A 12,193-nucleotide genomic window follows, 5' to 3' on the forward strand; every position below is an offset into this window, starting at 1 on the left:
GGGCTCTACTGCCGGTGGATTTATGCTAATCTTATATTGTAAAATTACACTGCTGTATTATTGAGTTAAAATCGCCACCGCACAGGACATTTCTTGGTAAGTGGGGAAGGTGCAACGCCCGCTGCAAGACTGAGTGGCTGATGAAGATGACGATGTGCACCAGCCTGCCTCTCCTCAGTGGCTAACCAAGTTACTGCTGTGTTTGGATACGATCTCATCCAAGGCCAGCGGTCCCACGAATCCATGGATATACTTCGAGAATAACAAATAGGTATATTTCGTGTTGTTTATCTTCGTCTTCACCACCACCGTTAACACTCAACAAGCGCCGAGGATCCCGCATCTCCGTAGACTAACTGCTTCTACCCAGTCGATCGATTGTTCATCACGACGATCTGCTTAAAATCCCCTGAAGGATTCGATATCAGCGCCTATAAGACACTTCTTGTCCCGAGCAGAATATTGACGCGGTACCAACCCATTCTTCATGCATTCGATCGCGACCCAAACAGGGCAGCATCCTGGTTCGATCCGCGAACCCTGCCGTCAAAACGTCATCGCCCTGAGGATGGTATAGATATTCAGGGGCCGCGATACGAACTCTCGGTTCTTGCGGGTACTCGGTGTTCAAATGCATCCGCGAGTTTGAGTTCGATTTAACAGGAATCTGATACAGATTACGGGTCATGCTGCATGCCCGGCGCTTCGATATGCAGGGACAATTGAATGAACTCGCCATGGTGCCCTGACCATGAGCTCATGAGCAGTGAACACAGATCGCGACCGAGTCAAGATGTCCGGATTGACTCAGGTTTCATGTTTTCGATCTCTGGATTGCCAATCGCATTGTCTTCCAACAGACCGCACGGAGAACCTAGTGCCATGGGCAGAGAGCTCCGTCCATGTGTTCTCACCGGAACCCCCGCCTTTCAATCGAGGTAACAAGCTCTTGACACTTGGAGTCTTGAACGATACGTACCTCATTGTCAGGAGGATATCTTGGTGGCCTGCCACGTTAGATGTGCCTGGCGTTAACATGGACCAGCCACTCCTCTCGATGATATGTGGCTGGATACGGAGTCCACTGTAAAAGTCAGCGCTACCAAAACCCACTTGTATCTTGCAAAACAAAAGTTTATCGACTCGAGTTCTCCAACAGCCGGACCTTGGAAGTTAGAACCGCCGACTCAACTTCGACCTGTTTCCTGGTTCGGCTACTGCCCTAGTATCTAAGTCTATCCGGACCGTCCACGGTCAATATCACCACCCCTAAGTCCGAGAATATCCACAAAGCATCTATCTAGAGAACCCCTTCTACACAATCGTGTGTATGTAACAACATGCCTAACTATCGTTTGTCTCCCTTGACCGGATACACGGGACTCATTACAGTATCCGTCGCATTCCGGCACCACAGGCATGACTCGGTCGGTATGCCATATCCATCCCACCCTCTCAACTCAACCTTCCCCTCAAACAATTCAATCCCGTACGACAATCAACACCTATAATGGTCCTGAACCACCGCCAATAAGAATAAATAGATGCATGTCGCAGTTGATAGAGGGGAGTTAATCTAGCCCTCCCCCACCGGCACCCAACGGATGACGAATGCCGATCCACTGAAAGGAATGTCATCCCACCACCAGCTCAGACTGTGATACTTGAGAGTGAGACTTCAGAGCTTATTGCTTAGCTGTATTGGTGGCGAATATCGTGGTCGGCTTATGAAGTGTAGACTGTAGATTGTAGATTGTCTATACTCTGGAAGGAGACGCAGAGTTGCGGTCTGCGACTGTCTGCTTCTCTTCTGAATGAGTATCTATACATAGTGAGGGGTTGGGAAGCGGTTAGATAGCTAGAGATACCAAAGCCCATCCCACGTTCCAAGCTTGACTAGGTGCATATTTAGAGGATATGCCACGCTCTTTCGCGGTTACATTTATCAAGGTGTCCAACCTTAGCCTTGTATCTATCTACCTATCTAGCCTGAGATTATCTAGTCACACCAGCAGAGTAGGGTGATAGTCCTCCGTCCAACGAGTTTCAATGATTCCATCCGCCCGGCCATGGACGACGCACTCCAGCTCTCCGGAGTAGATATTACTAGTATGAATAGGCACTCTAACAAGGAGGTCTCGATGCAATCTCCCATTTCATACAGATAACCGACCGGTCCAGACACGGGTTACCCACGGGTATCTACGTGCCGTACCTCCTCCAGCCGCTGTGGGTATCATTCCGAACAGAGCAAGTAGTGAGTTTTGACTCTCCCTTCGACCGGAAGAGGGAGTCGAGACTGAGCGAGGAATGTTTTGAATATTTCGAAAGCTTGCTTACACTTTACAGTGTGAAATGCGCAATACGCTTGGCTGGGTCCATAGTGGGAATAATATAGTTCTAGTTCTAGTTCTGATACCCTGTCGGCATATATATAGTGGTCGGTCGGGCTATCCTTGGGATCGGCAGCTCTAACTTGTAGCGCACTTTGTCTGGACGTCTTTCGATATCCGGGTGTTTTACGATTCGCTCGGTCTCAGTATAGCATTGGCTTGGTGAGACAGGACACCCTCCCTATTCTGGGTTTTCCATAGTAGGGAGCACTCATACAGTCCTAGACATATCCAATAGCCGCTATTTTTAGCGTACCTATTCGTCATCAGGGTCATATGTAGCATGTCACATGGTCATAGCTAGATAGAGATAGATACAGGAGATACACTCCCTAGCTGTTGTCAAATTTCATTGAGCAAACGGGAAAATTGGAAAGGAATGCCGCGAACCATTATCCAGTCGACAGATCTAGATTCTAGACCGCCACGCCAGAATGATCGCCAACTTGAAGAATGCCAGTCAAATAAAGCTGCCAGTCAGTCTACCAGCGACCCGAGCGGGCTCTGTAACGGCCAGCTTCAATGTCCTCCTCCCTCACTAGGTCCCGCTCCCTTTCCCGCTCCCGCTCTCTTCGCCTTCGGTCTTCTCTTCGGTTTTCACGATGTAGACGCGGAGGTAACGGGGGCATCGGAGGTGATGGAGGGCGCTCGGGGAGCGTAGACGCTGACTTGTTCGGTGATCGCCTTGAAGGAGGTGGCATTGAGGCGCGCTCGCGCTGGATCTCTTGGATGCGTCGGCGGCGTGCTCGTCTGATGTCGTCGGAGTGCTCGACTAGGGCGTTTACATCATCCTGTAGCAGTTGTGAGCCAGTGTCAATGAGATGGCGGGTAGGTGGAGTAGGAGACATACAGGAGAAAGGTAGGAGAAGATGTAATAGACCGAGTCCATCTCCTCGTACTCATACCCGGCGCGCTCAATTGCTTCTCGCACAACTAGGTCCTTTGTGATTTCGGTCCAGAGACGCTCGTGGCGATCCTTGATGCCGATGTACCGTGATCCGACTTTGCCCCGTGGTGTATCGCCTTTCTGTTTAGGATCTCTTATCGTCTCATCTTCGGGTATCATTACTCCACGGTCTTTGCGTCGAGGAAGCCCTGGCTCTTCGCAAACATCCACTACAGGCAGTGGCTTTTCAGGGCTGCGTTTGGGCTTGGGAGGCGCTTGGACGATGGCCCAGTCATCCATCTCACTCAGTGATGAACTGCGAGCTGGCTGAGGCTCTCGACTTCGGTAGTTGTCTTCTTCAATAACTTCGCGCTCGCATTCCCTATATGAGACTCGTGGATCAACCGCCTCGTCTTCTACAATGTGTTCCCTGTGCATTGCAACACCTGATCCATCGACTATGGCTACCGGTTTGCTCTTCTTGCGTCGTGAAGGAGGCTCCTGTGGCATGGGAAGCGACTCCCGGCTTCGTTTTTCGATTGCGATTTCTTCCTTCGCGGCCTTCTCCATCCGTTTTCTATCAGAGTTAGTCTGCATCAATGGAAGAAGAGAGGCTGTTGATGTACCTGTGACGAGCCTCACGCTCAGTAAGAACTGTCTCTAGGCTTGGTACACGAGGTGTAGGCGGGGTGGGAGGGACAGGTGGGCTAGGTGGGCGAGGCATTGTAATCGGTGCTGCGGGCTAGTCAGCAGCTGCAGCTAATATGTCTTCATGGATATTTTACCATGACCGAAGCCTTTGTGTCTCTTAGACTCTTTGTAGACCGGTGGCACCGGAACAGGCAAGGGCACCTTGGGAAGCTCTTCATCTTCAGATGATCCAGCCGATTCAGGCGACGATAATGATGATGATGTGCCTCGGCTGCGCGCAGAATACTTTGACTTGATGTGATCTTTTCGTGTCGGTTCTCGTCGGCCACGCGTAGGGATGACATCCACCTCACTCACGTCACTATCATCACTGTCAACTATCTCATCTTCGATGTCGATATGATAATGCGATCGGTGGTGTGGTCGTCTAGCACTACCGTGGCCTGGTCCCTTCTTGTCTCTTGTGTACTCCTCCAACGAATGACTGCTCTTAGTATATCCACCGTCATCATATTTCGACCGCCGTGTCCGAGCATCCTCTTTCAAGCTTTTACTGCGCGGTACCTCTTTGGGGGGGTCAAAGTTACGCCGTGATATTGGCCCCTTCTTCCTGACAGTTTCCTCCTCTTCAGACTCACTGTTCGTAAGCCCCTCCTCCGAATCCTCAGTCGAATAGTACGCTTCTTCAACGTCGGATATCTTATCACGCCGTCTGCCACGAGGCTGAAGCTTTGGTTTGTGAGCGCTCTTTCTCAAATCGGCATACTTGCTGACTTCCTCATTGCGATACGCATTGAGGTCTAATCGCGCTAGCCGTTCAGCAGCCAGTACGTCGTCTCTCACGTCGTCTCGAATATACTCAAACGTCCCGGGCATAATCTCAGGCTTTACGCGCTCTCGCATATGACGGCGGTCTGGTGGCATTTCAACAACTGGCGCTGGTGGTGATGGTGGCGATGGCGGTACTGGTACGCGCGGCATCCGATGGCCGTGGCCATGACCATACCGTGGGACGCGCTCAGCTAGTATTGGCTCGCCTCTGGTTCGGCTGGGATACACTTCGGGGTCGATATCGTCGATAACATCATCGTATAAAACCGGGCGGGATCGGCGAGGCATGTTGGATGTCACGTCAGAGAGTGAAAAGAACGATAAAAAAGGAAGAACAGATCAAAGATAAGATTGCGGACTGTTGGCGTTTGCACCTTCATCAAAGCACGGAGACGCAGTTCGTATGAGGCTGTGGGGCTGTTGTCTGTTGATGGCTGTCAGGAATTGAGATCCCGTGAATAAGTACCTCACGGCACAAGAAAAACAATTGGTGGAAGGACTTTGGCCACTGACGACTCTGTTGACTGGCAAAGCAGGTGATTCAGGGGGAAACGGCGATAACAATAATGCAGCAGTGGAGAGATGAGAATGTGACAGCTGAGAGATGTGGAGTGTGAGCTGTTCCGTTGCTGAAACCAACCCCGCGGCTGCGCCAGCTGATGTCACACCGCAGTGGTTGGCCTGCTGAGGCACTCTCCTTTGGTATCTGCAACTACAGATCCATTATTCTCCTTTCATGCAAAGGCTGAAGATGTACTAGTGGCCAATTGCGTTCTTTGTAGATAGTCAAGAAAATCTGGTAGTCGGTTGCTGTGGCGCGAACTAGTTTCCACTGTTTGCTGTTACTCCGGCTACAACCTTCCCACTGTTCGGTTGGCCGCCGCACCATCTTTACCAATTTTTGATATCAGTTAGTCTTTCTCGTTCTTCAGGCATAATTCAGTTGATGCAACAATCTGCTAGCCTCGCTTTACTGCATGCGATGGTTTTGTTCCAGATTCGGAGCGCAACCAGGAGGAATACATACAGAGTGCAAGCCAGCTGCAGCTCTAGCTCCGGGCTAAATATTCGAAGGCCGGAGGCTCATGCTCAGCCGCACAGGTGCGGGCGCGTCTCTTCTATCAAGACTAGGTCCACGCTGCTCAGTGGCAGGGCAGAGACTATCGGCCCGCGTTGGCTAGCATGGTAGCAAGTTCGGCCAGAGAGCTCCTATGGTGGGGAATAGATAGACGAGAACTGGAGACGAAGCTGGGAATCCCGAAGTAACTGAGAAAGCTGCTGAATACTCCGTATGTACCCCGTCAACAAACGTTCGAATTAACCTCAGTGAATGTCACCCAAAGTTGAGCCGGGTTTGGCCTTTCTCTGATTTAGCTCGTCCACCACGATATGATTTTGAACGAGCATTCGGCGCCGCTCTGTTCGGGATTTGTAACGCCTGGGCGTTTCTGGCGGCTTGTCTCTCTTCGACCTCAATGTCTTTTGCGAAATGCCAGTCATTGTGCTCGTCTTCTTCATCAATCTGGATGGCTTTGCCGCATCGTGGGCAGTAGAATACATCTGAAGATCCCTGCTCTGTCGGATGATCTGGTGAAACAATTTCAGTGGGGCCCGCAGCGTCACCGTTGGTATCAGGCGTATCTATTGATCGGTCATGGTCATGGTCATGAGAATGGCTCGCCCCATTTCTTTCGGCAGGCCGATTGAAAAATCGTCTTAGCCCGCTATCATCAAGCTTTCTTCGTTTTCTAATCGGGTGCTGTTCTGTTGATGGCTCATCTGTGGAGTGGGTTCGGGTCATCGATGTCATACTTCTTGCCTGCTCCCCTCGTACCAGAAAACTATCAATAGCTCGATTCGATACACCATCCTCAAAGCCACCGACACTTAGCGAGATATTGGCACAGGGCCATGCGTTTCCGTCTGCAGCAACCTGCCTGAGAAGTGTCTTCCCAAGCTCAAAAAGGAGATTTTCATCAATGGTAGCCGAACCAGGTATGGGTAGCTGCCGAGATTTGACCTGGGCACCCTGCCGGTGGTGCAATGCAGCGGTTTTAGGGCGACGCTTGTGCTCAAGAACACCTTCTTCCACGAGACGGCCGAAGATGTCGGCTGCAAAAATCCGTAGCCATTTGTCCGCCTGGTCGAAACTGTTTATACTGGGCCTGAACGACTTCGCCGAGAGCATGGATTTGATTTGCGTTCTGGGGTTTACCTCGCTCCTGTCCTCGCCGCGGATAATTCCGTAAAGCCAGCTTGCCGCGTCATCATTTAGATTAGCCCGGAACTGCTCTAGAGATACCTTGAGGAGGTCGCTGACTCGTTCTGTCCCAAACGCTGCGGCGACCTGGTCTCCTAGTTTACCTCCGAGCATCCGGATCTTCGTAAACTTGAGGCCACCGAGGAAATTCTGGATAGCACGATTTCGGACAATGGTTTGCCTGTTGGGCTTGTTGGTGGCACTCCCTAGCTTAGCCATCATCTTGTTCTTGGCGATGCCCGCGGAGCAGGTGTAATTGAGTGTATTCCAGACAGCCATTCGAACCGATCGGACGATCTCGGCGCCGGTAAGCATGGCGATATCATCCCAGTCGGGGTCATCGACCTCCGTCTCGTGCTCATCTAGATCAACGAGACAATCGTCCGTTTTCCATTCCAAAGCAGTGGTCGGCGGGCAAGGTAGTGGCGCAACGCGATCATCACTAGGAGGCTTCTCTCGTAACTCAGGATACCGCTGGAGCAGGACACCAAATATCAAGGGCGAAAGATCGATGAATACTTCGTCTATGCTCGCTTTCTCGACCAGCGCTCCCTGCAGTTTCACCTGACTGCTCAGCTCCATCCCCAGCAAGTCCTCACTTATCCCGGTATACCACCTCGACAACTCCTCCTTGATTGTCCTCAAGATTTTGCGTGACTGCATCCTGTAAGGATCCAGACAGACCTTGTCCGTGGTTATATTCCGCCACGAGTCCTTTCTATAAGCCCACTTCCCACCTTCGCCCTCCCTGAAAGTAGCCACATGCTGAAGAACAATATTGGGGCACTTCGCTCGTGCATCCTTCGCGCTAATCATACGAGTAATACCAAAGTCTCGCGCCGGGTAGTTGATCGCAATGAGCGAGTCCCATTGCTGCACGGCGAGCGGTGTCTCGCGCGGGGTCTTCAGCCGGACCATCTCGCACTGCGCGTAGAATGCATCGAGGTCGATGTGCGCTATAACTCGGATCGGGGAGGCGGGGGAGGCCTGTCGGAGGAGGTGAAAGTGGCGGTAGGTGTAGCGAGAATGAGCGTGCTTCAAGGAATCGTTTGAGGTGGGCGTCGCGGGGGGTTCTGTGGAGCGCGGCATTTCGGCGGTGGCGATGGATCGAACATAGCGTAACTAATCACGTAAATGAGCAGCGGTAATGCAACCGGTCAGATATAGATCAATCCTCATGACCAAAGAGTTTTTATGAAGTGATCTGCGGCGTTGCTGGACCTTGCGGAGAAATTGCTTGTCGACGCGTTTCCAGAAGTTCGGGATTCCCAATCAGGTTAGATTTAGAAGCCCGAGCCAGCCTGGGAACTATACAGAATCGCGGGCGAAGTGCGGAGTAGTTACATAGCCATGATCCGTCAGAGCTTCTGTCGGCAGTTTTGTGTTTAAAATAATAGTGTTAATGCTCAGAGATCTCTAGTATTATAGGCAGTCACTGGGAGGACAAGCGATCCTTTTCAATGAGGACAGCTCAGGCCTCGATCGTGCTTTCCAAGTAGGCTCGGCTCAGTGGCTCACAAGGCAGTAGTACAAAGAGCAACCGACAACCGAACAACTCTTTGCTAGGTATTGTCCAGGCGATAGCTCCTCCCTCTCAACAGGAACAACTACTGGGCTACGGCCGGAACCGGTAGTGCCTTATCTGGCACTCAGCACCTCGCAAGGAAGTCGCGACAGTCTCCTTCGCACCTTCCTTTCGTATTATGGCAATGTGCGCGCTCAATTTGCAAGGCAAGTGTGATGGACGTTCCTGCCGAACCATTCTTCATAGGTTATACTACTGCTTTATTTTGCAGTCGGTCTGTTAGCACGTTAGCAGAGTCTAGTGAGTAGTGCTAGAAGATAATAACCAGAGGAAGCTTCCATGGAGTGGAGAATTGAGAATTCTAACTTACTACCGGGAAAGCTCTGGCCTATCTACCTATCTACATGCTGTACGTACATATCTGAAATAGCATTTAGGATGAAAATTCCTATCAGTCCTGGATTAGCCTGTTCGCCAGTCGGAACTGGCTAACTACCTCATTCCTCAGCCACCACTTAGTGACTCTTTCTGTGAGGAGCAGGGCTTGCTTTCTGATAATACCACCGCACTAAAAAGGCACAATGGAAGATCTACCGATCTTTCAGCAAGCGTACTATATGCTGAGGTCCAGGGGCCTGACACTTTCCACTCCTTCCTGGCTAATAAGGAGCCTCCTGAGATTGATCCTTCCCTGGCTCTGGATATTCCTTCTCTTGTTATTGAATCTTGGGCAGTATACTACTATATGTCGCGGGCATTCGCACTCCTGTGCACGGTTCGCAGCGCGAAAGGCTAAAGATGTGATTTTCCTGGTCTGTCAGCATCCAAACTCCTCAGCGCAGCCTAGCAGCCTCGTCAGGAGAGTCTAGGTTCTTCTGGGTCAAAATGCGGGGTGTATAGTATTACCCAGGCGGTGGAATACCTGGTGACGGGGCGTGGCCAACCTGGATAAGGACGTTGGATGGCCAAGCACGCCCTGATTATGTATGTAGTATTTCTTGTCTTGCCACCCAATCGCCCCCATTCATACAGTAACAGGCAGAATGCTCAGCTTCTCGCTCCCACCATTCCAAAACTTCCATTTATAATATGGAAAATCCCCAGGAGTATCTGCTCATATTCCATCCACCCTTTACTATCCAGCTCCTACTTCGCCTTACCCGCCCTGTGGAGCTGATACATAACCTGTGTTGATAAACTTAAGAAACAACTCGAACCTGAGCTCATGTGAGTGCTTGTAACTTATCTATCTCAATAAACCTTGCATAGTTCCTGATTGCTTGGCAGATCGCACCATGGCAAATTACGAGCACACCCGTGTCCATTGCAGCAGTACTTTTTGGCTTGTCACCAAGTATATTAGCATGCATCCCATATAATAGAGACAAATGCTAACTGAAGGAGGCAGATCTTGCTTGAACAAAAATTGTGATTCGACCAGATTTCTCTGTTGGAATTCTGATGGAAATGGGAAATACCACAGTTGTGACGGATGTGGTAGGCTTTATACCGACCCTGTCAATGTCTAAGACAGGTTGTCTTGAGGCTACTAGGATAATCTTCAGTCACATCCAGGAAGCTGTGTAGGGTGGTAGAATCGTGTGAATATTGTTATATAATTGGGTTGGTTTACCACGTATACATCGACAGAATTGCATCGCGTATAGGGCAGCTTGCCAGCTACTCATCTCAGTCGATATAAGTTTCACCCACAAAATTCCTGGACAAGCGGTTGTCTCTTCGTAGTCTACTAGGGAGATCAAAGATGATGTCCGACCTCGCAAGTTGCGGCAGTAGTCGTATCGAATCTTGCCAAACACCTGATTTCCAGTGCACGGACAAGCCAAGGGCTCACTTGCTGCAGCCGGATATGACAACGGCAAACCCACTCACATCTACAGCGGCAAGGCTCGCAAGTCACGTCGAACACCGCGTCCTGCATTTGTTGAATGGATGGGCCGAGCAGCGCAAAGAGACAAGCGAGAGGCGAGGGGTCGCGAGTTATGTGATCTTGCCTAGCGCTAGCGTCGCGCTTTGAGCCCTCTGATTTTCAAGCGAATATAATGCAGCCATAGCGAAGCATGCCACACACAGAGGGGCCACATGGATTGATATCACTCGAGCAACAGATGTGTCCGACGGCCGCGGTCTTATCTCTGTGGGAGAAGTACGTGAGCACCGTTGAATCATAGTAGAGCAACGCATGGCGCTCTCATTGATACTCAATCTCGACCAGCTGACCTAGGATGGATTGACATCGCGATAGACGTGTGGGAAGAGCAAAGACTTCTGACATCCCGCTCAAAGTCCCCATCACGTCAGGCTGGGGAGGACTGTGCTTTTGCCCCAGACGGGTGGGCTCAATCAAATTTATATTTGCTGAAATCATGGCGTGGGGCAAACAGTGAGGCAAATTTGTTGGTCGAGGATTTATTGAGTCTCATAGAAGTCCAGCTGCTGTGCATATGCAGAGGAGGTACTGAGAACAGAACAGATGCTTAGATGTTGGATTCGGCACCGTGAATGATCATGATGAAAGCGATTGGACAATCAAGCCTTGAAGAATGCAGGGCTGGGACTGGCACTGGGAGTCTGGGACCCAACAAGGTGGACGGCCCGGACGGGTTGGAGCCTTGGTTCGCGACCGCATCAAAATCTATAAACGCTGGCGAACTGCTTATTGGATGATGAAGACGGATGGACCAAAGTCGTAAAGGAAAGCAGTTGTGAGTACTGAAGTCCCCGGTGAGCACGGGAGAAGAATAGCCGAGGGAAGTTCCCAATTGACGTCTTCAAATGCCCAAGCCGCCAGTGGCTACACGCATGACTGCCCAACGCCTAAGATCTCCCATCTGGCTGAAAATTAAGTAAATTGCGGCCATCAAACAGCTGGAAGAATGCAGGAATCACCCAGTAAAGTTGAGCAGCCTTCAATACTATTCATTAAAGGTTCTGCTTCCAAGAACGCGCCTCGCTTGAAGAGGTCAGCAATGCTTCGTCAGGGACTCTGTCCCCCGTGATGCTATTCATAGTTCATACCACGTAATCCGCACACTGCCAAGTATCTCAGATAACTGGGGATCCTGGGTTGTCTGCTGGCCATGTTTCCTTTGTTGGCAGCGAAGGAAAAAAGTCAGATGAACTTGTGGTCTCTCCAGTCTCTGTAGGTCCGTGCAGACTCTATTAATTCCAGCACGCAAAACTTAACTTCAAACCGAAGGCTGGATAACTTACGGAGTAGATGGCGCTTGCTGATTCAATGGATGAAGCAGAAGGCTAGCCTTGTCTGTGGTACCAAGTGAGGCAAGGATGGGCAAAGCAGCTCTTCCTCTGCGAGGAGCGACTGCGAGCGATTGTTGTCCCCTACCGTAGATCGTCCTTGATTTTTGCATTCGCTTGAGACAAGACGAGGGCTCTCTTCTTCATCTGTTCCGACAAATTCTACTTCAGAGTCAGTCGTCGAAACCGAGTATATAATCTGTAGCGCCCAGTTTGAGGTACCTTTTGCGTGCGCTCTGCCTGATTATCAAGGCTGGGTCTCATCCAATAACAGGGACCAGGAGGCGGGAACAGACATCACCGCAACACAGGCGCTGCAAATCGTGGACCATGGACGTCGAAAGAGCTTCCACGGCCAAGGGCCTAAG

The 12,193-nt window shown here is 50.7% G+C and overlaps 3 protein-coding genes across 3 annotated transcripts; 1 reads left to right on the forward strand and 2 right to left on the reverse strand.

The window, feature by feature from the left end:
• Positions 1 to 2,390: 2,390 nt before the first annotated feature.
• Positions 2,391 to 5,422, reverse strand: BDV17DRAFT_178097 (uncharacterized protein). Its single transcript, XM_073754896.1, has 5 exons — positions 5,275 to 5,422; positions 4,065 to 5,185; positions 3,906 to 4,014; positions 3,244 to 3,856; positions 2,391 to 3,184 (listed from the first exon to the last, which is right to left on the reverse strand). The coding sequence occupies exons 2-5, from the start codon at positions 5,047 to 5,049 to the stop codon at positions 2,876 to 2,878; spliced, it is 2,016 nt and encodes a 671-aa protein (XP_073612584.1). The 5' UTR covers positions 5,050 to 5,185; positions 5,275 to 5,422; the 3' UTR covers positions 2,391 to 2,875.
• Positions 5,423 to 5,872: 450 nt separating this feature from the next.
• Positions 5,873 to 8,231, reverse strand: BDV17DRAFT_178063 (DNA-directed DNA polymerase eta). The gene has a single exon (XM_073754895.1). The coding sequence runs from the start codon at positions 8,108 to 8,110 to the stop codon at positions 6,095 to 6,097; it is 2,016 nt and encodes a 671-aa protein (XP_073612585.1). The 5' UTR covers positions 8,111 to 8,231; the 3' UTR covers positions 5,873 to 6,094.
• A 598-nt stretch (positions 8,232 to 8,829) lies between these two features.
• BDV17DRAFT_271276 (uncharacterized protein) lies at positions 8,830 to 9,977 on the forward strand. The gene is made up of 2 exons (XM_073758784.1): positions 8,830 to 9,773; positions 9,834 to 9,977. Exon 1 carries the CDS (start codon positions 9,128 to 9,130, stop codon positions 9,413 to 9,415), a length of 288 nt encoding a protein of 95 aa, XP_073612586.1. The 5' UTR covers positions 8,830 to 9,127; the 3' UTR covers positions 9,416 to 9,773; positions 9,834 to 9,977.
• The last annotated feature ends 2,216 nt before the right edge of the window (positions 9,978 to 12,193 follow it).

This window comes from Aspergillus undulatus, assembly GCF_047715775.1.
Source record: "Aspergillus undulatus strain CBS 261.88 unplaced genomic scaffold BDV17scaffold_50, whole genome shotgun sequence".
NCBI classification, from domain to species: Eukaryota; Fungi; Ascomycota; class Eurotiomycetes; order Eurotiales; family Aspergillaceae; genus Aspergillus; species Aspergillus undulatus.

What these genes read in the sequence shown, in the direction of transcription:
- BDV17DRAFT_178097 (XM_073754896.1), bottom strand. Translation starts at nt 5,049, where the DNA reads ATGCCTCGCCGATCCCGCCCGGTTTTATACGATGATGTTATCGACGAT. An exon ending in ACACAAAGGCTTCGGTCATG is followed by an intron (nt 4,015 to 4,064) that starts GTAAAATATCCA and finishes ACTAGCCCGCAG; the next exon opens with CACCGATTACAATGCCTCGC. An exon ending in TCTTCTCCTACCTTTCTCCT is followed by an intron (nt 3,185 to 3,243) that starts GTATGTCTCCTA and finishes CAACTGCTACAG; the next exon opens with GATGATGTAAACGCCCTAGT.
- BDV17DRAFT_178063 (XM_073754895.1), bottom strand. Translation starts at nt 8,110, where the DNA reads ATGCCGCGCTCCACAGAACCCCCCGCGACGCCCACCTCAAACGATTCC.
- BDV17DRAFT_271276 (XM_073758784.1), top strand. Translation starts at nt 9,128, where the DNA reads ATGGAAGATCTACCGATCTTTCAGCAAGCGTACTATATGCTGAGGTCC.